Source organism: Myotis nattereri, assembly GCF_964212035.1.
Source record: "Myotis nattereri genome assembly, chromosome: 7".
NCBI classification, from domain to species: Eukaryota; Metazoa; Chordata; class Mammalia; order Chiroptera; family Vespertilionidae; genus Myotis; species Myotis nattereri.
Genome location: NC_138082.1, coordinates 46,090,597 through 46,114,046, shown reverse-complemented (window position 1 = coordinate 46,114,046; position 23,450 = coordinate 46,090,597). Strand labels below are relative to the sequence as shown.

The following is a 23,450-nucleotide window of genomic DNA, read 5'->3' as shown; positions in this document are numbered from 1 at the left end:
CATGGGGTGCTGATGGCCATGGACGGCTACCGGGGCTTCCTGGGGCTGCTCGTTTCGGCGCTGCTGGTCGGCTTCCTGTCGGTCATCTTCACCCTCATCTGGGTCCTCCACTACCGCGAGGGGCTCGGCTGGGACGGGAGAGCGCCCGAGTTTAACTGGCACCCGGTGCTCGTGGTCACCGGCTTCATCTTCATCCAGGGCATCGGTACTGGAGCCTCCTGGGAGGCGGCGGGAAGGGGGCGCGGGCCGGGGTCCCCGACCGAGAGTGGGGCCGACGTGAGCGAGTTAGGAAGTGAGGGAGGATGCAGGGAGCGCAGGGGGCCAAGGAGGGGGGAGGCCCCCCGGAGCCAGGCGGGCGGGGGGAGGTCGGTGGTCGGTCCCCGCCGGGGGGTGGCCTGGGTGCGGGGCGCGGACCTGCAGAGCCGGGACCGTGGCCGACGTGAGCGATCGCAGGAGCGGCGGCGCGGGCCCCGGGCGCGCGGGGCGGGGATCCGCTGCGAGACTCGTTTCGGGGGACGGCCGGGCGCAGCGGCGGCGCCAGGCTGAGCTGGCCCGGGCGCCGAGCGAACTTGGTTAACTCTTTGCAGGGAGTGGCTGGGGGGCACTTGAGGCGCCCCAGCGACACCCGGATCGGGAGCCGAGTAGACACGCCTGAGCGCCGTGAGCCCGACCCGGGCAGTGCACACGCCGGGGAAATCGCTCCCTGTGGACCCAGCTCGCGCAGGCGGGGGCGCGAAGCCGCTCTTTAGGCGAGGCCTTCGCTGCACTTTCTGGGCTGCAGATTAGGGGAGCAAGGCCGGGGTCCGGAAGGGTGGAGATGCGAGGTTTGCCCTTCACGGCTCAGCCCCGAGTGCAGGCGCTGGTCCCCTGGAGCCCGGTGCGTGCAGCATCCGCTCTGGTTTCACTCATCTTAGAGGAGTCAACCCATCGAGGCCGGGAAGCTGCCAGGACTCCAAAGGGTGTTTTCGCGGCCCGGCCTGCACTGTTCAGTTTGAGCCCAACTTGTTTATGTGGCTGCAGATGGAATACTTCCCCTTGAGGCTTCCTGTTGGGCGCTGACCACTAACTCGGGCGGAGGTGCCCGCAGGGGGCCCGGCCTGCTTGGCTTCTGCCCAGGACGTCCCGGGGTTTTGGCCCACGCGCGCGGGGAGCCAGCTCGGGGCCTGCGTCCTCTTGGATGAGGCTGGAGCAGAAGGAGGAAGGGCTCCGTCGATGGCCATTTGTTTAATTTTGGACGTATAATTGACCTATAGCATTATATTACTTGTAGGTCTCTATCATCATAATTCGATATATGCACATATAGCTAAATGGTCACCACAACAAATCTAGTTAGTGACCCATTATCACACATAGTTATTTTTTTTTTCTTGTGATGAGAACTTTTAAGATCTACTCTCTTAGCAGCTTTCAAATATACAGTACGTCATCCTTCACTATAGTCACCATGCTGTACCTGACATCCAGGACTGATTTATTTTATATCTGGAAATCGGTGCTTTTTCACCCCTTCACCATTTCCCCTGCCTACCTCTTCCTACCCTCCTCTGGCCGTTTATATTGTGGCCTAGTGCCTCCCAGGATGTGCTGCAGTTTCCTTCGGCTGTTGTTTTACCGGAGGGACCTCTAGCTAGTGGGACAAGTGCCATTTATTTGAAACCACTTTCCAAGCACTACGCCTTGGCAGAGAAAATATTCAGAAAAAGGTAGAACGTGGTGCACTGGGGTGATGAAGAGTGGAGGGGTTTGGAAACAGGTACCCTGTTCTTGGAAGCAGGCTGCCTTTTCTTCACCAATACTTAACTTTCCACAAACAAGCAAGCAAAGAAGTGCCCACCTCATTCCTACAGAAAAGATTTTCTGTTTCAAGCCGGTGCTGCAGCCTTGGGCAGGTGTGGCAGGCACTCTCCCACTCTGAGATGTAGTGGCCAGCATTACTAATGACCCAGCCATGGCCGGCATGCTTCCCTGGTGTGAGACTGGCACTGGGGTGTGAGTTATTTCAATGGATAATCCCAGTTATTTCTCATTGCACTAAAATGAGAAACACATACTCAAGTTTCAAAGTCGCTGTCATCCGAAGCGCTCTTCCTTCACGGTGGGTGGAGCCCTTAAGTTTGGCCAGAGCTGTCAACATCTCTGCTTGCTCCAAGCAGTAGGGACAGTTTCTTTATCTCTTCAGCCATGCCTTCAGCTCCTAATACCAAGACATTTTCCAGAGGTTGTGGAGTATCTTTTCCTCATACTTAGTATTAATTGTATCCTGACTTACCAAAGAAGAGACCAAGTCAAAAACAAGTTTCCACTTAGCGAGTGCTTTCTGTGTGCCCACCAAGTGCATTATTTCCTGTATAAGAGCTAACTGAGTCACAGAGCACTTGAGTAACTTACTGATGGGAGTAGTGTGTTTTCCGTGGCCTTCTTTTCAAGGTTGATTTCTCTGCTTTTATGGGAATATGCTTATTTTCTGCAAAACATATTTTTTTTTTAGAGAGGCAAAAGGCTTCATTTATTATATACCTTGGAACTCTTCATTCATATTAGAGTTCATTACTATTTTCCTAAAAGGATTTCTAGTTCTCTAAAATTTGGACTTTTTAAAATCTGCTTGTACTCGCTTTGGGGCAAAAAAAGTGTAAGTGGATGTTTTGGAAGTGTTCATCTGCTGCTTTTATGCAAACCTTGTTTTCTTACAGCTTAGTTGCTGTATTTGTATCAGTTTTGGAATGTTTGTCCTGTCAACATTACCCATCCTGTTCACTCTTTAGATTCCGGAATTGCAAAGCATTTAACCACACAATACATTTAATTGACATGAGCATAACTTTTTCATACGTAGAGGCACATGCATCGTACCTTCAAGTTCTCAGAAATGTTGGCTCACTTTTACCTCCTCGCACCCAACAGTAGGAAGGCTCCCGCGGAGAGACTAGGAATATAAATGGTTGGCTGTATAGGCCAGGAGGAAAGCAGATACTACAGCCTCGCTGTGTCATAACACACTCTTCCCCTACGTGGCATAGCTTCAGGAGAAAACTTTTAGGCTATGCATATGTAATGTAATATGATGCCCATGCTTTTGTGAGGTTGGCTAAACCAGTGCTTCCAAGCTGGCCTCCAAGCAAGAGGATCACTGAGGGGAAGAGAGGGCACTTTTACTTTAGAAGAGGCTACTGTAGTCATCACACATGAGTGGCTGTAAAGTTGCATTTTTGTTACTAATTTACCGATGCTACAGAAATAATCACTCATTCTTTCAACAACTACTTATTGGACTACCATATGCCAGTTCTAGGCATCATTCTAGGAGCTGGGGATACAGCAGTGACCAAAATGATCATGTGTAACACATCCTTATTAGTTATGTTATAAAGAGTTCTGCATGCATTTATTTATAACAGAAATGGTGTCTGGGTTGCCTTGAATTGTCTTTTTAAAAAAATATATTTTATTGATTTTTTACAGAGAGGAAGCGAGAGGGATAGTTAGAAACATCGATGAGCTGCATCCTGCACACCCCCTACTGGGGATGTGCCTGCAACCAAGGTACATGCATGCCCTTGACCAGAATCGAACCTGGGACCCTTCAGTCCGCAGGCCAACGCTCTATCCACTGAGCCAAACCGGTTAGGGCGAATTGTCTCTTTATACTCTGTGAAAACCCTTATTGCCCTTCCTCTCTCTGGAAATCAATTAAAAATAAATAAAAAATATTTCACATCTCTAATAATGGACATGACACAAGCATTTAGAGACGAGGAAGGAAAAGCTAAAGTACATACAGGCATTGCTCTAAGCATAAAATGCTTTACAAATGCAATATACAAACAGTAAACAGTATTTGAAACTATGTGAGAACAAGTACGAGTCCTTTGAAACACCTTTAAGAAGTAAGGTCTGAAGAAAGCAAGGCTTGCCTAGAGTTACAAAAAAAAAAAAAAATGTCTCTCCCCTCTCTCTCCAAGTATATTTTGGAAAACATTTGGTTTCTAAAATAACGTACGGCAGACTATAGAATATCTAAAACCAAAATAAAAATTTAAACTGGTAGGAAATCTGGTGAGCATGAATGAGGAAGAGTTCCAAAGAGAACTTTAGAGGAGGCTTTGTGCTTCCCTGAGAGAAAGTTTCCCATGAAACAGGTATACTGCCAGGAAATCAGAGAAACAGACCTTGAAAGGCCGCAGCAGACTGAAACAAACGAACACTCTCAGAGTGGCAGCTGACCTTTTAAAGGGTTCAACAGGTGGAATGTGCTCTTTAGTAAAACATAGAAAATTCAAGTTTATAAATTTAGCGCAAAGAAGTCTCAGCAATTCTATACTCCTTGTTTTTCCACTTGTAGAACTCTATTGTATAAACTGAAGGAAGAGAAATAGAATAGTATCATGATATCAAGTTGGTTTTGTGAGAGAACCTAACTACCCTTAAGTAACATTTAAAAGAGTAACAAAAAGAAATGAAGAGTAGTTCTTAAAAGGCATTTGGAATATCCTATTAATGTATCTAAAAGTGACCAAATTTCAAGACCGGTTAAATATATTTGAAAGGGCTCTTGGGTAAAACCTGGCAAAGAAGATAATGGAGAAAGTGCCCCAAATACCTACTCCAAAACCAGCCTTGGGAACACAATTGATAATAAAACCTTTCAATATTAGGGAAATAAGTGTTTTTACAAAGTGTAACGAAACAATTCAAGGCAAACCCAAAACACAGTTTTTGTTACAAATAAATGCATAAGGATCTGTTTATAACATAAGTAATAAAAATGTTTTAGATATGATTATTTTGTCCACTGTTATATCCCCAGGAACTAGAGTGATGTCTGGAACTGGCATATGGTAGGCCAATAAGTAGTCGTTGAAAGAATGAATGATTATTTCTGTACCATCATTAAATTGTTAGTAATAAAATTCAACTTTACAGCCATTTATGTGTGATGATAATAGTAGTCTTTAAAACAAGCATGTCAAACTTGCAGCCCAGCCAATATAACGGTATGTAAGAAACATTTTAATAAAAATTTTGTGACTTAATTTTTATAAGATCTTGTTATACATTATCTTATATAATAAAAGGATAATATGGAAATTGATCCTAACAGCAGAATGACCAGTCGCTATGATGTGCACTGACCACCAGGGGCCATACGCTCAACGCAGGAGCTATCCCCTGGTGGTCAGTGCTCTTCCACAAGGGGAGCACCACTCAGCCAGAAGTCGGCTCATGGCTGGCCAGCACAGTGCTAAAGATGTCCGACTAACTGCTTAGGCCCGCTCGCAGTGCCTCCTGCACCCCCCTGACTGGGGATCAAGCTCGCAACCCGGGCATGTGCCCTTGACCAAAATCCAATCCAGGACCCTTCAGTCTGCAGGCCGACGCTCCATCCACTGAACCAAACCAGCTAGAGCATTTCATTTATTTTTAAATTTATCACAATAGCAGGTCCCACTACGAATAATTTTTTTTTAAGATTTTAAATGTGTTTCTCACATGTACAGATGGTCCCCGACTTATGGTGATTTGATTTAGGATTCTTCACTTTATGATGATGCAAAAGTGACACACATAATAAATTACATGAGATATTCATCACTTTATTATAAAACAGGTTTTGTGTTAGGTGGCTTTGTCCAATTATAGGCTAATGTAAGTGTTCTGAACATGGTTAAGGTAGGTTAGGCTAAGCTATGGTGTTCGATGCGTTACGATATTTTCAACTGAGGATGGCTTTGCTGAGCTGTAACCCCAGCGTAAGTCAAACATCTGTATGTGTTTATGATTCCCTTCATTTTCTGGTGGAAAATGGTCTGTCAACTAGGATCTCTAACAGAAAACTCTCGTTTCAGTCACAAGTAGCTATTTGATAGCTGTTCCCCTCCTCATGGGCTTATGAGACCTTTTTCTTCCTTCCCACTGAACCTCAGGAATGGTGTCTAGGTAAGTGCCAAGCCAAAGAAGCAAGAAATATTTAAATTCGGCTCTCCCGGCAGTTTTCTAAGTGTTGAGAATAGACTGTTGTTGAAGAATGCGGTCTGATTTGTTAAGGCTGCCCTTTTTTCCTGAAGTCCACCGCATTTTGGTTATTTATACATTTTTAAAGCACATGAACATCTCATGCAAGAGCATTGTTTTGCGATTATCCTTCATGTATCCAGACAGCCTTTCGAAGCAAGTTCCACTATTCAGCAGAGCTTCTCTATAGCCAGGATGGCTGCTGAGAATCCCGTGCCTCACTCAGGAGAGCCCCTCAGATTTCCACAAGCTGCCTAAGTAGTCGTTGAGACTAGTTGGCTATGGATTTGCAAGCTTACAACAGTGTTTTTACACTTTGGAACTATTATGAATTCTTTAAACCATACAGAAAATAATAAACAGCTTGCCATGTGCTCACCACCCAAAGTGAACAAATGTGAAGATTTTTGCCAACATAAAAATTTATAAGCAAGAGCTTAGAGCTGGTAGGAATAAAATGTAAGGCAGGACGGAGGGAAGAGGTTGGGGGTGTGCACCCTAACCTGAGCTAGAAACTAAAATAAGAGATAGAGCCCGGCTGGTGTGGCTCAGTGGTTGAGCATCAATCTATGAACCAGGAGGTTATGGTTCAATTTCCAGGTCAGGGCACATGCCTGGTTTGCAGGCTCCATCCCCAATAGAGGGCATGCAAGAGGCAGTTGATCAATGATTCATCATTGGTGTTTCTATCTCTCTCTCCCTCTCCCTTCCTCTCTGAAATATATATATATAGATATAGATATAGATATAGATATAGATATAGATATAGGATAGATAGATATAGATATATATAGATATATATAGATATATATAGATATACATATAGATATATATAAAATATTCAGAGAGGGAGATAGAAACATCAATGATGAGAGAGAATCATTGATTGGCTGCCTCCTGCACACCCCCCACTGGGCATCAAGCCCACAACCTGGGCACGTGCCCTGACTGGGAATGGAACTGTGAACACCTGATTTTTAAACCTTATAAACTTGATTTGAAAACATTTGTTTACTCAAACAAATTCATTATACACTAGCTTTCCTTCTCCAGCAGTAGCACAAATAAAGCATAATTTAATCTTTTATTTATGATTCGGGATAATAAATAAAACATATTGTCCTATTAGTCTAAGAGTCAGCTCTTAAGGGCTCTGCAGGAGGAGATGTGCTAGCCTCTGATCCAAATGGGCCCAGACAATTACAGATTTTCAGTACCTGGAGGTCTTGTTTAGAGTTTTTCTCTTCTTCTTTTTTTTTTTTTTAAATAATATTCTTTTTTAAAAAAATTAAATCTTTATTGCTCAGATTATTACATTTGTTCCTCTTTTCCCCCCCCCATAACTCCCCTCCTCCCAGTTCCCACCCCACCCTCCACCCTCACTCCCCACCCACTGTCCTCATCCATAGGTGCACGATTTTTGTCCAGTCTCTTCCCCCATCTCCCACACCCCTTTCCCCCCCAAGAATAGTCAGTCCATTCCCTTTCTATGTCCCTGATTCTATTATGAGCACCAGATTATTTATTCACTTGATTCTTAGATTCACTTGTTGATAGATGCATATTTGTTGTTCATAATTTGTATCTTTACCTTTTTCTTCCTCTTCCTCTTCTTAAAGGATACCTTTCAGCATTTCATATAATCCTGGTTTGGTGGTGATGAACTCCTTTAGCTTTTCCTTATCTGTGAAGCTCTTTATCTGACCTTCAGTTCTGAATGATAGCTTTGCTGGATAAAGTAATCTTGGTTGTAGGTTCTTGGTATTCATCACTTTGAATATTTCTTGCCACTCCCTCCTGGCCTGCAAAGTTTCTGTTGAGAAATCAGCTGACAGTCGTATGGGTATTCCCTTGTAGGTAACTGGGTTTCTTTCTCTTGCTGCTTTTAAGATTCTCTCTTTGTCTTTTGCTCTTGGCATTTTAATTATGATGTGTCTTGGTGTGGTCCTCTTTGGATTCCTTTTGTTTGGGGTTCTCTGCGCTTCCTGGACCTGTAAGTCCATTTCTTTCACCAGGTGGGGGAAGTTTTCTGTCATTATTTCTTCAAATAGGTTTTCAATATCTTGCTCTCTCTCATCTTCTGGCACCCCTATAATTCTGATGTTGGTACACTTGAAGCTGTCCCAGAGGCTCCTTACACTATCTTCGTATCTTCGGATTCTTTTTTCATTTCGCTTTTCTGGTTGGGTGTTTTTTGCTTCTTCGCATTTCAAATCTTTGACTTGATTCTTGCGCTCCACTGGTCTGCTGTTGGGTGTCTGTATAATATTCTTTATTTCAGTCAGTGTATGCTTAATTTCTAGTTGGTTCTTTATCACAACGTCGAGGGTCTCATTAGATTTCTTGAGGATCTCACTGCATTTATCGGCGGTCTCACCAGTCTTTTCGAGGGCCTTACTAAGTTTATCGGCAGCTTCTAGACAGTTCTTGAGAGACCTTAAAAGTGTGGTTTTGAGCTCTATATCTTCCATTTCTGACATTTGTGTCCTGTTTCTTTGTCTCCGCATTTTTTTATCTTTTCTTGGTGCACCGCCTAGTGGTCTTTGTACGCAGTCTTGTTGTAGTTAAGCCTTGATTGTTGGCAATACCAGGGGTGATTTGACCTCCAGGCTAACTGGCTGGCTATCTAGAGTTTTTCTCTTCTTAAAAAAAAAAATTGATTCTATTCTCATCATTGAGGTTTCTATCTCTCTCTCTCCCTCTTCCTTCCTCTCTGAAATCAAGAAAAAAAAATTTTTTTTTAAAGTAAAAAAAAAATCAAGTTTCAGTATCCAATGGGGGTAGATCTCAGTTTTATGGAATAGTTGACACATTTCCCTCGGATGCCTATAAGATTGAGAAGAGTTAAAAAGTTTTCACGGAGAACACAGTTGTCTTTGAATTTTTTGATAACTCCTTTTTTAAGGTAAAATTTTTATTGAAGAAAAGTACTTAAATCATAAATGATGTCTTTTTATAACATGAACACACTCATGAACCCAGATCATGAAACACTATTCCAAGTGCACCGGAGTCCTCCCAGTAACCCTTGTAACTCCTCTCAGGCATGATAATCACGCCTGATTTCAACATCAGAGATTAGTTTTGATTTTGGAAATTTTTGATGTAATATCATTCAAATTGGGGAGAAAAAGCTCTTGTGATTTACTCTTCATAACTTGCTTTTGAAGCAAACACATTTCTGAGTATTATCTATAAGATCTTCAAGTTCCCTCATCTGAGATTCCTTCCCCTAGGGTGGAGCTTGGTTGATATGATGATTACGACACCTCATGCGGAAGCTTTAAAGAGGCTGACTTCACATCTGTCTTTGTGGGTTTAGACATGTTTCTATCTGAAAATGGAACCCCTTACATTTTTATGATTTTATGAAGTTTCATATATTTAATTCATAAATATCCTTGGTGGGAAGAGGCTTTTATTTTTCTTGCTAGAATTAGGAAATCTACATGATACACTGCTGATGTAGTGGGATCCATCTTCCAAGGAAGCATTCTTTAAACTTTTTCAACCGGCCATACATTTCCAGGTCTCTACATTTTCTCTGACATGGACTAAAGAGGTGGGGTGAGGCAGGTATTGTCTTCAGCACAAAAAGTAGTTGCAAGCTGGCCATGTAATCCACTATTTAAATCAGGACACTTAAAAAAAAACACCTGTTTTAAAAATCTTCTTTTAATCTATAATGCTAAAAAGTGTACATGTAAATGTATAGCTTGATGAATCTAGGTATGTAGCCAGCACCCAGACTGAGAAAGAGGATATTAACAGAAACCCCTGTGTATTCCCTTTCAATTGCTATAACTCTTCTTCGCAAGGGCAACCACTAGCCTGACTTTCCTTATTGCGTAGATGAGTCTTACCTGTGTTTATACTTCATATAAATTGACTCATACAAGACATACTTGTTCATGTCTTGTTTCTTGGGATTGATCCATATTGTTGGGTGATGTTCTAGTTATAAATTATTTGTTTTCTTTGCTCTATTAAGTGATGTGAATGAATATATCACACTTTATTATTCATTCTATTGATGGGCATTTGGGGAGTTTCCAGGTTGGACCATTACAAATAGAGCTACCAATAATATCCTAGTGCATGTCTTTTGGTGAACGTGTTTCTTTGGGGTGTATACCTAGGAGTGGCATTGTTGGATTCTAAGGTATGCCTACGTTTAGCTGAAGTAGATACTGCTAAATTCCATGGTCTTTGTTCTCATTTAAGCTCCCATCAGCATAACATGAGAGTTTTGATTGTTTCACATCCGCTTCAATATTCCGTATCATCATTCAGATATGTGGTAGAGGTATTCTCAGTTGATTTTAATTTGTATTTCTCTGTTGAATAATGAAGTTTATGTCTTTCTTATGTTTATTAGCCACTTGGATATACTCTTTTGTCTTATTTAAATCTTTTTGCATATTTTTCTCATCCTTAGTCTGCCTTTTTCTTATCAAACTAAAACATTTCTAGAAAGAAACCAGGTCACAAGATTAAGAATTTAGTTTTGGATGTGTGAAGTCTGAGATATTTAGGAGGCATCTATATGGATGTCAAGAGGCTGTTGGATGATGTGGGTCTGGAGTTCAGAAGAAAGTTTGGGGCTGGAGATTAAAGTTCCGGAGTCCCTGCCATGTAGGTGGCATCTCAGTGAAAGAGTGAATGAGGTCACCCACAGCAAGAGCAGGAGGACAGCCCTGGGACTGAGCCTGGGGGCACCAAAGTTTGGTCACAAGTTGGGAGTAAAGAAGAAGCCAGCAAAAGAGCCCAAGAAAAACCGTTGAAAGGTGGGAAGAAGATAGAAGCAGAAACCAAGAGGAAAGGCTTCCATGGAAGGGAGTGTTCAGTGTGTCAAACTGTGTATCGTGCGGATTTAAAAAAACACACACCCACATTCTGTCCCCCCTTGTCTCCCTGTAGCCATCATTGTATACAGACTGCCATGGACCTGGAAATGCAGCAAGCTCCTGATGAAATCCATCCACGCGGGGTTACACTTCGTGGCAGCCATTCTTGCCATTATTTCTCTGGTGGCTGTCTTTGATTTCCACAATACGCTGAAAATCCCCAATATGTACAGTCTACATAGCTGGATTGGACTGACAGCTGTCATACTCTTCATGTCACAGGTCAGTGTCTCAGTAAGTTTATAAACAAGGTGTAAAAAGTAAAGCAGTTCAGATACTGTAGATGTTTTCTATACATTAATATTTTGTTGGAAATCATCTTCTCATTCCCACTAGTCCTGGTTCCACTTGTTTCCATTATAAGTACTTCCCTTTGCGGGGGCTGGGGACCTACAGTATTCACAGCCTGTGAACCTGAATGAGAGATTCTAAATATGGGCATATGTATCTACAGGGAAATTGCCCACAGATCACATCTAGACTGCTGTTGCTGGGACTTCAAGTTTCATATGCTGAATAAACTAGCACAGACAAGAGCTATAGATTTCTTTTCCACATTCAGTCACATCTGTTTTCTAGGTTTAACTTTATGCATGAAAAGATGCATTTGTATCTTGTTGATTCTTTGAGTTTGAAGACTCAGTGTTTATTTTATTTTTCCTCTGTCCTCACTTACTAAAAATACATACTTTGGACACTATATTTAAACATAAGTTAATGGAGAGTGATAGGGATTTGGCTGTTCTAGGTCACTAAAGAAAAGGTAAATTTTAAAAGTCCTTATGGTGTTAACCACTTTATTGAAAAATCTTTGTAAACTGTGTTGATTTACTTCCTTCCTTTAGTTAGTACAGTATACCTTCAACTCCCTTATTTGGGACATCATTGTGAGCTACAGTTTTCTGTAGATAGAAAAGTAAGAAACTGGAGTGAATTTACAAAATATATGAATGTATGACCTCTCAAAAAAAGGACCTCTTACCAGGCATGTATTTGTCACTTTTCTGCTTAAGGCTTTTTGAACATTAATTAAAGTTAATTATATGACACTATTAATTATTTAAGTTTGCATTATCATGCCCAGAGGTAGGGACTGGGGAGTGGAAAGGTGCCAGACAGGAGAGGAGCACAGAGGAAACCCTACAGCAAACATGATCTTCCTGGTCAGGAAGAAGCAAGGAAAATATCTCAAAGTGGATGGATGACAACTGCAGGGAACATTGACCTGGGGACAGTTGCTTTGGGGAACCTCTTCACCTCCTGTCATTTCCTTAGGACTTTTTCCAGCTGCCTCTTCCGCTTGCAGTGGTTGGTTCGCCTGGCGTTGCTCCACTTCCTTTGCGCCACCTCAGAATTCTAGAGCCCGAGCCCTGTGGGGAGCATCGACTCACCTCACGCAGCCCGTTAGTGACATAGCCTTCAAGGTGCTGAGGATGCACAGGTTACACAGTCAGTGGCTCTTGGTTCTGTTTCCATGATGTCCCCATGATCACTCAGCTCGTGTTTGAGCATTCGCAGCGGAGGGCTGTATTTCTGAGGACCGGCGTGGAAATTACCCAAACTCTTTGTAGCTTCGCCGTGAAAGGGTTCTGTACTCCTGAACACAGCAGCTAAACAAATGCCTTTACTGAGTTAGTTGTATGACAAGGCATTGTTTGAACATCTGGCAAGATGTGCATTATTTTTCTTTTTATTTTCTGAATTTTCTAAACACATAAGCATTCCTTGTATAGTAGTAGTAGGAGTAAGAGTAGGAGTAGGAGTAGTAAGCTTTTAAAGCTAAAAAGCTTTTTATACCAGATATGCCTCCTCATTATTAAATTTATGCTTGTAAATCTGGATGATTTTTCTAAAAATTAATTTATACTCTGCTCTATATCTTAATATGTAAAATTAAGAAATATTTAGGGATTAGCAAAAAAAGAATACTTATTCTAAAATCTATGGGTCTTAGTTAAAATGGTTCTCAGAGAAATATAGGCTTAAATGCTTTTTTTTTTTGGAAAGAAAACTTAAAATACATAAACTAAGTATTCACTTAAGAAACTAAAAAGAATAGCAAAATAAACCAAGAAAAGAAAAATAAAGATCCAAAAATAAAAGCCATGAACAGTTGTGTTAGTGTTTACTATTGCTGCCGGAACAAATTACCACAAATTTAGTGGCTTAAAACAACACCAATTTATTACCTCACAGTTTCTGTATATCAGAAGTCCAGATTGGCTTGTCTGTTTTCTCTGCTTTGGGTCTCGCAAGGCCAAAATGAAGGTGTTAGCTGGCCTGGGCTCTTACAGGTGGACTTTGGGGTACAATCAGCTTGCAAGCTAATTCAGGTTATTGGCAGAGTCCACTCCCTTGCGGCTGTAGGACTGAGATACCTGGTTCCCTGCTGGCTGTTGGCTGAGGGTTGTCCTCAGCTCCTATAGTCCTCCCTGTGTTCCCCTCCATTAGCAGTGGTGCACTTACTCTTTGACCTAGCAATGGCACATTTGGTGGGGAGCAGAAATAACATATTGTCTGAACCGTGTCCAGCACGGCCAGGGGGGAACCTGAGAAGGGGCGGTGAAGGATTAAAGAAGACAGACAAGAGAATACAGTTGGGGCTAGGTAGGATCACTGTGCCTGGATGAGGCAACAGTGACACAGCCTGTAAGCCAAGCTTTATTTTATAGTCAGATCACACAAAGCAAAACAAGGTGAGTGGTCAACATGTTTACAATCTTCTTGTGAGTTTCAAATCTATTTTGTTACTCAAGCCTTGTTTTGGTAGCACTTGCTGCACCTCCCACAGCCCATTAGCTACCCAGGAACAAGGGAGGCCTATAAGGTCAAGCTAATTGTGCTAGGAGGGCTCTGCCCTCCAAGCTGGGACTTATAGGTGGCTCTGCCACAGGTCAGTCTGAGGCTTGACCCTATAGCCACTACCTATCATCGTGGTATAAGGAACTCTAAAAAGGGTGTTTAGTGTAGCATTGTTTGTATAGGCAGGAAGCGGGAAGCAAAATAAATGCCCAAATAAAGGAATGAATGGTTAAATCATTTGTGGTAAATCCGTATTGTTGGCAGTTATACAGCTATTACAAAAAATGTAGTTATATCTACTGATCAGCAGTGAAATCCATGGTATGCACTTCAGTGTAAACAGTACTGAAGAGTGTGTAGAAAATGGGAGGGGGGAGGAAAAAAGCATATATGTATAGATGTTCAAAGAAAGGTATGGGAACATATACCTAACTGCTATAACTGTGGGGGTGGGTAGGGTCGGTTGGGGGATTATTAATTTTTAAACTATATCTTGTTTGACTTGAATGTGTAGCTCTTTTGTGTGAAACAGAAGTAAGCCACATATGTTACATACAAATCACACATACATGACTTTTTAAGCTGAATTAAGCAAACGGCATCTCCTCACCACAGTTGTGAGCACACGAGTCGTGCTTGGTGTCTTCTGGCTGTTCCTTCAGGAGCCGGTGAATGGCTTCCTGTTCCTACTGTGGAAAAAATGACGACATTCCAGCTTTATTTTTGTTGTTATTGCATAAAAGCTGTTTTTAAGTGTTTGCATTGCTTGTCCGTAGAAGTGACAGCACAGATCACCCAGCTGTGCTCAGGAAGAAGTTAAATGAAAAAACATTTCCTTTCCCGGCGGAAAGAAACCAATTCTAAACTTGCTTTCTTCACCTTTGATAGGAGCCCAGCTCTGTCCTTATTACGATTCACGAAGATTCCTGCCTCCACATCCTTAGTTGAAAGAATACACGAGCCATAAAAACACAGCTTTGACAGAGATGTGTTTCTCCCAGACTTCTTAGGTTAAGAGTAAAAAGGAAAAGTGGTTTCTCTTTCTGAACTAGAAGAGTTCTAAGTGGAGGTTCTCCTAGCTGCCCCTGTGGGTGGAGAGCTGCAGCCTGCTTGTGGCTCGCTTACGCCCACACGGCTGTGCACTTCACTAACGAAGTCTGTTGTGTCCTCTGAGGAAGGAGGGAAGGTGAGGCAGGCAGGAAAACAAGACAAGCAATACACTTCCTCCTGTGTATCTATGGGTCATAAAGCATTTCAAGTGTAGAATTCTTTTCTACTTGTAAGATCTAGCCTCTGGATCACTTTTTAAAAATAACAAACTCTCGTCCTAATCAGTGGTCGGCAAACTCATTAGTCAACAGAGCCAAATATCAACAGTACAACGATTGAAATTTCTTTTGAGAGCCAAATTTTTTAAACTTAAACTCTATAGGTAGGTACATTGTTATTAACTTAACTAGGGTACTCCTAAGGCTTAGGAAGAGCCACACTCAAGGGGCCAAAGAGCCGCACGTGGCTCTCGAGCCGCAGTTTGCCGACCACGGTCCTAGGTGGTTGTTCAGTGGTTAGAGTGTTGGCCCATAGACTGAAGGGTCGCAGGTTTGATTCTGGTCAAGGGCACATACCTTGGTTGCAGGCCCCATCCCCCAAGTCTGTCTCTGTCTCTCCCCCTCCCTTCCACTTTCTCTAAAAATTAATGGTAAAATATCATCAGTGAGGATTCAACAAAACACCTCTTGTATGTATATTGAAATTATGTATCATAATAAAATTGATTTCCGTGATTCCACCATCAACCTAATTTGGAAAACATAGAATCCCGACCCACCTTGATCCCTCATCTCTCCACCTATCCCAACCCCTGAAGGTAACCATTTTCCTGAAGTTTTTTTTTTCTTTTCTCACTCTCTGTTTTTCTTTATAATTTTATCACATACTGTGAATCCCTAAACAACATATTGGTTAGTTTTTTTAGACTTTTAAAAGTCTCATAATATATGTAGTCTAATGTAACTATGTTTTAATTCTTTTGCAACCTTTCTTTTCATTGTACTGATTCAACTATCTTGTTTCCTCTAGTTCATTCATTTTTACTTTTGTGTTCCATTATATAACTATACCACAAATTTACTTACTCATTCTCATGCTATTAGACATTTGGGTTATTTTCAATTATTCTCTGTGACATTGGACATTCAGATACACATTTCCTGGCTCTCATATGCAAAGGTTTCTCTGGATGTATACTTAGGAGCGGAATTATAGACAGAGCCTAAAAAAAAATTGCTAAATTGTTTTCAAAAGTGGTTGATCCCAATGATGTTCCTGCCAGCAGGGTCTAAGAATTCCCATATGGCACATCCCTGTCAACATGCATCCTCTTCAAATGCCCCCGCCCCCTGGGTTTAAACCTCCTTTGTTGACATAAAAGTATTACTCTTGTGTTCAAATGCTTTAATTATTGTAAGCTAGTGGATATAAAATGATGTCTTCTTGTGGTTTTAATGTTTAATTCACCGATTACTTGTTTCTCTTCTAAGAAACACCTGTTCGTGTCTTTTGCCCATTAAAAAAATAAGTTTCTTTTTCCTTTTCTTAAACATTTGTAGTTCCGTTTCAACTTCCTTTTATATGTATTGCATATGTCTTCCAATTTGAAGCTTGTACTTTTCCTCTTTTGTTAGTATTTTTAACATCAATTCTCAATTTTAATAAAACACGAATCATGTTTTCTTTTAAGGTTATTATGTTTTATTTCGGCGACTTGTTTATGAAAACCTTCTCTACCATGAACTCAAAATGGGTTCTCAGGTTCTACTCCAGACCTGCTGGATCAGAAACTGTGGGGTGGGGCCCAGAAAAATGTGCTTTCACAGGCCCTCCTGCTGACTCAGATGCACACTAATGTTTGAGAACCACTGGCTATCAAGAGTCTTAAAGTTTTAGCTTTGATATTTAAGTACTTAATTCATCTGGAATTAGCTTAGTGTATGATGTGATGTTGTGATCCAGCTTGGTGGTTTTTTTTTCCATGTGGGTAAGCTGCTTCCCCAGCACCATTTATTGAATTGTCCTTGTCCTTGCTACTACCTGCAATGTTCACATGGCCTTGTTAATGTAACGGTAGCAAAAAAACTGGAAACAAGAACACGCATAAAGAGCTGAATCAATTATGTTACATCCTCAAAATAGAATATTAGCCTTTATAAAGAATAAACTAGATAATCATGTGTTGCTATGAAAAGATATCCAAGAACACAATATGCAAAACAAATATGCGTGCGCGCGCGCGCGCACACACGTTTGTTTATATAGGCACAGAAATTTTCTGGAAGGATGCTTTAGAACAGTGGTTCTCAACCTTCCTAATGCTGCGACCCTTTAATACAGTTCCTCATGTTGTGGTGACCCCCAACCATAAAATTATTTTCGTTGCTACTTCATAACTGTAATTTTGCTATTGTTATGAATCGTAATATAAATATCTGATATGCAGGATGTATTTTCATTGTTACAAATTGAACATAATTAAAGCATAGTGATTAACCACAAAACAATATGTAATTATATATGTGTTTTCCGATGGTCTTAGTCAACCCCTGTGAAAGGGTCATTCGACCCCCAAAGGGGTCGCGATCCACAGGTTGAGAACCGCTGTTTTAGAAGATGATGTTAGATGTTACCTTGGATTAGTGGAACTGGAGTGGGAAAACTTTTCATTTTATGTCCTTAGTTCTATATGAAATATTTTCTCATTCTGCACAGATTGCTTTTTAAATAATAATGTTAAATTTCTATAGTTAAAACTTAAAATTAAATGATAACCATTGTACTTTTTGATGCTTAGCTTCTCCTAGGTTTTTTCATCTTTCTGCTTCCTTGGGCTCCACTTTCTCTCCGAGCATTTCTCATGCCCCTACATGTTTATTCTGGACTTGTCATCTTTGGAACAGTGATTGCAACAGCCCTTATGGGAGTGACTGAGAAACTGATATTTGCCCTGTAAGTGACATAGTTTCCCTAATTGTATACTTAAGCTATAAGTGGAAAATACTTATTCATTGGGGAAAGGTAATCAAATATAACAAAATTTTAAAAATATTAAAACATTAAAAATTTTAAATATTTATTCTTTTTTTAAAATATATTTTATTGATTTTTTACAGAGAGGAAGGGAGAGAGATAGAGAGTTAGAAACATCGATGAGAGAAAAACATCGATCAGCCGCCTCCTGCACATCTCCTACTGAGGATGTGCCCGCAACCCAGGTACATGCCCTTGACCGGAATCGAACCTAGGACTTTTTGGCCGCAGGCCAACGCTCTATCCACTGAGCCAAACCGGTTTCGGCTAAATATTTATTCTTAAAAACATTTATTATATAATACAATATAACATTGTATATAAATACAGGTTATTATATTATACAATATAATACTACTTAATGCTTGAAGAAGGACCAAAAACCCAATAAGTTGTACTACTCTTTTTTTAAAAAATATATTTTTTATTGATTTTTTACAGAGAGGAAGGGAGAGGGATAGAGAGTTAGAAACATTGATGAGAGAGAAACATTGATCAGCTGCCTCCTGAACACCCCCTACTGGGGATGTGCCCGCAACCAAGGTACATGCCCTTGACTGGAATTGAAACTGGGGCCCTTCAGTCTGCAGGCCAACGCTCTATCCACTGAGCCAAACTGGCTAGGGCAAGTTGTACTACTCTTAAAACAACTATTGAAACTATGCATGCTCTTATAATATTTTTGATGTGCATGTTTTTATTGATTGTAATTATGGTGTATGTACATTTTTGTCATCCTTTTTTCATTTTTTAAGTGATACAGGTGCTCCAGAAGCTATATTATTTTTATACTAAAGTTTTTGTTTTTTTTAACAATATCATACTATTCCACTGAGTGAATGATTGCATAAATTTCCCCTTACTATCAAGCTTTAAGGGAATTGACAGTGAAGCTGTACCAGTGTGCATTTTCAGCAGATAAATTCAAAACTGTTTGGCATGTTGCTGTCTCACTCTGTTTGTAAGTGGACTGACTCTCGCTCTCTCTTTTATTTTTTTGTTAGGAAAACACCTGGCTATGATACATTCCCACCAGAAGGTGTTTTTGCTAATACCCTGGGCCTTCTGATTCTGGTGTTTGGGGCCCTCGTGTTTTGGATAGTCACCAGACCACAGTGGAAACGTCCTAAAGAACCAGCTTCTCTCCGTCTTCAGCCAAACGGAGGCACCCCAGAGGGAGTGGAAGGCTCCATGGCAATCAACTTTGGCAACACGGACAAATCAGATTCAGAGTTAAACAATGAAGCAGCAGCCAGGAAAAGAAACGTTGCCCTTGACGAGAGTGGTCAGAAGTCCACCATGTAAGATGTGGAGGTGTAGTCATGTAACTTCGCTTTTAAAAACTAGCCCTACAGTTTAGCGTCTCCTATTTAGCCATAAGATGATTGAGCTCCATAGCGTTTATATTGTTTTAATCATAAAGTAGGATTTCTTGAAAGAGTTGGTACTGATCGAGGCCTATGAACTTACCTGCATTGGAAAGGAGCTGGTCAGTGTAAATGATAGCAGCTATAAACTGTGGTTCTGGTACCTCTTGTTGAGGCCCAACGCACCCTGGGCCTTGCAGAGCGCAGATGCTCACACTGCATCTGTCGGTTGGTAAATCTGATAAAGCGGCAGCCCTGGAAGTTCTTCCAAAACTCAACTTAGTCCCAAGGCTTCCCTGGGGTTTGGCATATTTTATGATCCGGATCCCAAACCCAATTAAATCAAGAATGTGCCTGAACTCGTAGGCAGCACCAACTGCTCTACAAACCTCCCAGAGCACCTTTTCTCCGGTTTCTGTTATTTTTATTTTTTTTTAAGTAGTTGCATGGCACTTACTCTGTGCCAGGCGCTATTCTAAGCACTTTATAGATATTAGCTCCTTCGATCTCCAGACAGACCTTATGCGGTAGGGACTATGATTATCTTCATTTTACAGATGGAAGAGCTGAAGCTTGACCTGGTTAGTGACTTGCCCCAACGTCATAAGTGGTGGAACCAAGATTCAAAACCTGCCAGTCTGGCTCCTCAGTCCATGAGTCCCACCACTTCGCTATGCCATTTTTTTCTGTTTTATACTAACCTGCACCTACTTTGACCCTCCCCTGAATAAATTTCTGTTGCTGGAGTGCAGTGGCGTGGTTAATGGTTACCTTCTGGCTCTTTTTGCCAGAATTCCTCAGATAACCAAGGAAAAGGGCCTGGAAATAGGTCCTGGGTGCCCTTCCACGGCCAACAAGCCATGGTTTACCTTGATGCCTCTTTGCTCTTAAAATTGTGTCTTGATGACAGAGCAAGTTTGGGCAAGAACATCTGTAGCTTTCAAGATAATCAAGTGAGATTTTTGTTCTTTACGATCTCAGCTGCTGGACAGTTTCAGCTTGAAGATGGGAGAGAGAGACTGACCTCAGGGTCTGCCGTTCGTGGGGGCAGCAGCTGGGGTCCTTCCAGACTTGCCTGGAATTGTAGGGGATACCTTGAGCTTTGTGTTCTCAGTCGTGAATTGCGACCCAGAGGTGACAACTTTCATGCCTGGAGACCTCTCGGGGTTGACCTAAACTAAAACCTAGAGCCGTGTCTATGCTGAAGTGATGGTTTTCATTTGCCGGTCGATTTTCGGTTTCCCTGCCATGTTAAACTGGAGCACTTTAAGAAGGATAACAACCTTACAGTTTTACAGCAAATACACTTGACTTTTTTAGTGCTTAGTGGATTTCCTCTTAGGATAGCTGGTAATTACTTCTATAGATTGAATATTGAATACACTCCACCACATCCCTTAAGCTTCATGGATAACCATTCAAAATCCCCTCTCTGAAACACTGTTTTCTTATGTAATTCTATCTCCAAAATTGGTAATAGTGTCAGTTTAATATCGGTAGAGCAGGCTAGGTAAGAGGAACTCCATTGCCACACACAGACATTTGATAAATGGATACTTCATTACATGGAGCGGTACAGAATTCCAGGAGTTTTAGAGGGGAAGGGTCAGTGAGATCCTCAAAAGTTGAAACTGCCATTCCATTTTACATAGGCCAAGAAAGAGGTAATTAGTGAAAAGTTAATTATGGGTTTGGTACTAGAACATTCTGCTCCATTGCAAACTATTTGAGCACCCTTCATCTCAGCCCTTTCTTTTGTCTTTCTTTCTGGCTAATGTGAGGGTAATCTTACAGATATTATAGGAGCTTCTTTCCGTTCTTTCTCAGCCTTTATGAAAACAATGCATGGCAAAATATACCTAGAAAAACTTTCTCTTTGAGACTTTTTTTAATGGGCTTCCTATTCTAAAGATAATTGCACCTTTATCTTTCAAAAGCTAATATTTTCTACCTAAAGCATCTCCCCCAAAAAATATCTCATTAAAAAGCCCACAAGAAAGAATAGGGGAGAAGAAAGCCCTAGGTATCAATTCCAAAACAGTGACTGAGATCCCCACTAACAATTATAGCTTCTGTCATCTGCAGAGATAATCTGGCTTGGTTTACCCCATAATCTAATTTCAGGGGGGAAAGTTTTATTTTAACACTCATCTAAATCCACACTAACGCCTTTTCTCTTGAAGGGTTTATTGAGAAGCTCAAATGAATATACGTTTTGATTTAATGTTATCAAGTGTGCAGCTTCTTAGGCTCCTTGTGTCAAACTGAGTCCACCTTCCAAGGGACTTTTCTTTCTTCTCTTTGTGTGGTTACATTTGAGCTGTGATGGTGAGAAACAGCATTGCAGGCCTTACAATCAAATGACAAAGGAGGCAATTGCACCTTTTAAGGGATACTGACAGAGTGGTGTATGTTTTCTAAAGGACAAAGTAAAGAGGGTGTCTTGTTTTTAATTAGGGTCTTTCCCAGCCAAGTTGGAAATTCCAGTGCAATACTGGTTGACCGCAGCTGCCAAATCTAAAAGCTCAAAGATGAAGTAGAGCTTCCTGCTAGTTTTATTGCAACATGATAGAATTTTTCTCTTTGAAAGTCCTTTTTTCAGGTTTACAACAGAAAACTGTAACTGCTATGTCTTAGAGCTACACATAGGAAAGTAGAGAAGAAAGAAAACTATTACTCTTTATTCCTATAAGGTACCTGGAAAAATATCTGTGTGTGTGAATTTGTCTTTCTATCTCAACACATTTATGGGAAAATATTAAATAACCTGAGTATTTTAAAATTTTGTAGAAAAAAATATGCACCTATTTTTTTTCTTGACTCGGCTTTATATAGTAATAAAAGTTATTTTGGAATTTATTTGTCTGTGTTATCAATTCGTTTAGGCTAGTACGTGTGGGCATGGTTCTGAGTTTCTTTCCCATGGAAAATTTTGTAAAGTTTCTTTATTGGAAACGCTGTCAGATTTCTCTCTAAAGTGTACTCTGAGTGCCATACCTTTTGCATTCCTAGAAGGATTAGAATCCTTGCAAACCTGGCGTGGTCTCCTCCACATGGGATCTTAACTGGAGCCATGCTCTGTGGTGTGAAAGGCAGCCTGAAATGTGAGCAACCCCAGCAGGCACAGTTCCAGTTGGAAAAGCTTGGAAGAATAACCTATTTAAAGTGCTGGTTATTACAATGTTATTAGTTCTATGTTACTAGTTCCTTGTCCTCAAGAAAGTACATAATTAGTAATGAACACATTGCTGAGGTTTTTATTTTCTAAATAAGAAAGATCATTCACATCTAACTAGTGCCAATGCTCATCCGATCTTAATTTCTCCTCTCATTTAGTCTTTTTTTCACCTACTTTTTGTCTTCTGGGAAATGTTAATGGTATCTCATGTAATAACACCATAATATATGTCCTATTATTCCTTAGAGCTAAAGTACTGTGAATGAATTGAGTTCTAATGTTACACTAGAGGCCTGATGCACGAAATTTGTGCAAGAGTAAGCCTTTGCAGCTGCAGTGGCTGCCTTGATCCCTCCCTCACAGCCGTGGTGGTGCCTTGATCCCTTGGCGGCAGCCCTTGCTTCGTCTGGAAGGTGGTCCGGAAGGACATCAGGTCTAATTAGCATATTATGCTTTCATTATTATAGATCCTATTTTGTCACTGATTTATATATTTAACCTCAGGGGCATGTATTTCATTTCAGATTGATCTTAATTGGAAAGTACTTTGGACACTTTATAAATATATGGCTCCAGTACATTACCATGTAATTTTACATGTATTAGCTCATTAACTCCATTTTCAGTTGTGCCAGTGCCCACTATGCGCTCACCCCTCTGAGGCAGCTGTGTTTTACTGACTCCATGTTACCTGCATCTCTGCCACAACTGACTGAAAAACGTGGGAGAGAAGATGTCACCTGCATACAGCCTCACCATAGCTGGGGAGGTGGGCGGCAGGAAAAGAAGATGTCCTTTAATTTCATTCCAGGCTGAGGAATAAGGATTTCAGAGGAATTTGGTTCTCTCTCTTCTAGGAACTTGGACTGGGAAATACTTGAAGAATGAGGTAGTGAGAGCAGAAGCTAAGCGAATGCCTAGAGACAGGAGCCATGAATCTAGACCAGGGATCAGGAAACTGACTCTAAAAAGACATATTGGGCCCTAGCTGGTTGGGTTCAGTGGACAGAGCGTTGGACTGCAGACTGAAGGGTCCCAGGTTCGATTCCCGTCAAGGGCACATGGTGCCTGGGTTGTGGGCTCCATCCCCAGTAGGGG

General features: G+C 41.2%; 1 protein-coding gene across 1 annotated transcript; it reads left to right on the top strand.

Moving 5' to 3' along the window:
- Window positions 1–22,027, top strand: CYBRD1 (cytochrome b reductase 1). Its single transcript, XM_081095666.1, has 4 exons — window positions 1–205; window positions 10,936–11,144; window positions 17,572–17,726; window positions 18,812–22,027. The coding sequence occupies exons 1-4, from the start codon at window positions 13–15 to the stop codon at window positions 19,110–19,112; spliced, it is 858 nt and encodes a 285-aa protein (XP_080951792.1). The 5' UTR covers window positions 1–12; the 3' UTR covers window positions 19,113–22,027.
- Window positions 22,028–23,450: the final 1,423 nt, after the last annotated feature.

Coding starts and splice junctions, on each gene's coding strand:
- CYBRD1 (XM_081095666.1), top strand. CDS start 13: ATGGCCATGGACGGCTACCGGGGCTTCCTGGGGCTGCTCGTTTCGGCG. Junction 11,145..17,571: donor TCATACTCTTCATGTCACAG/GTCAGTGTCTCA, acceptor TTTGATGCTTAG/CTTCTCCTAGGTTTTTTCAT. Junction 17,727..18,811: donor GAGAAACTGATATTTGCCCT/GTAAGTGACATA, acceptor TTTTTTTGTTAG/GAAAACACCTGGCTATGATA.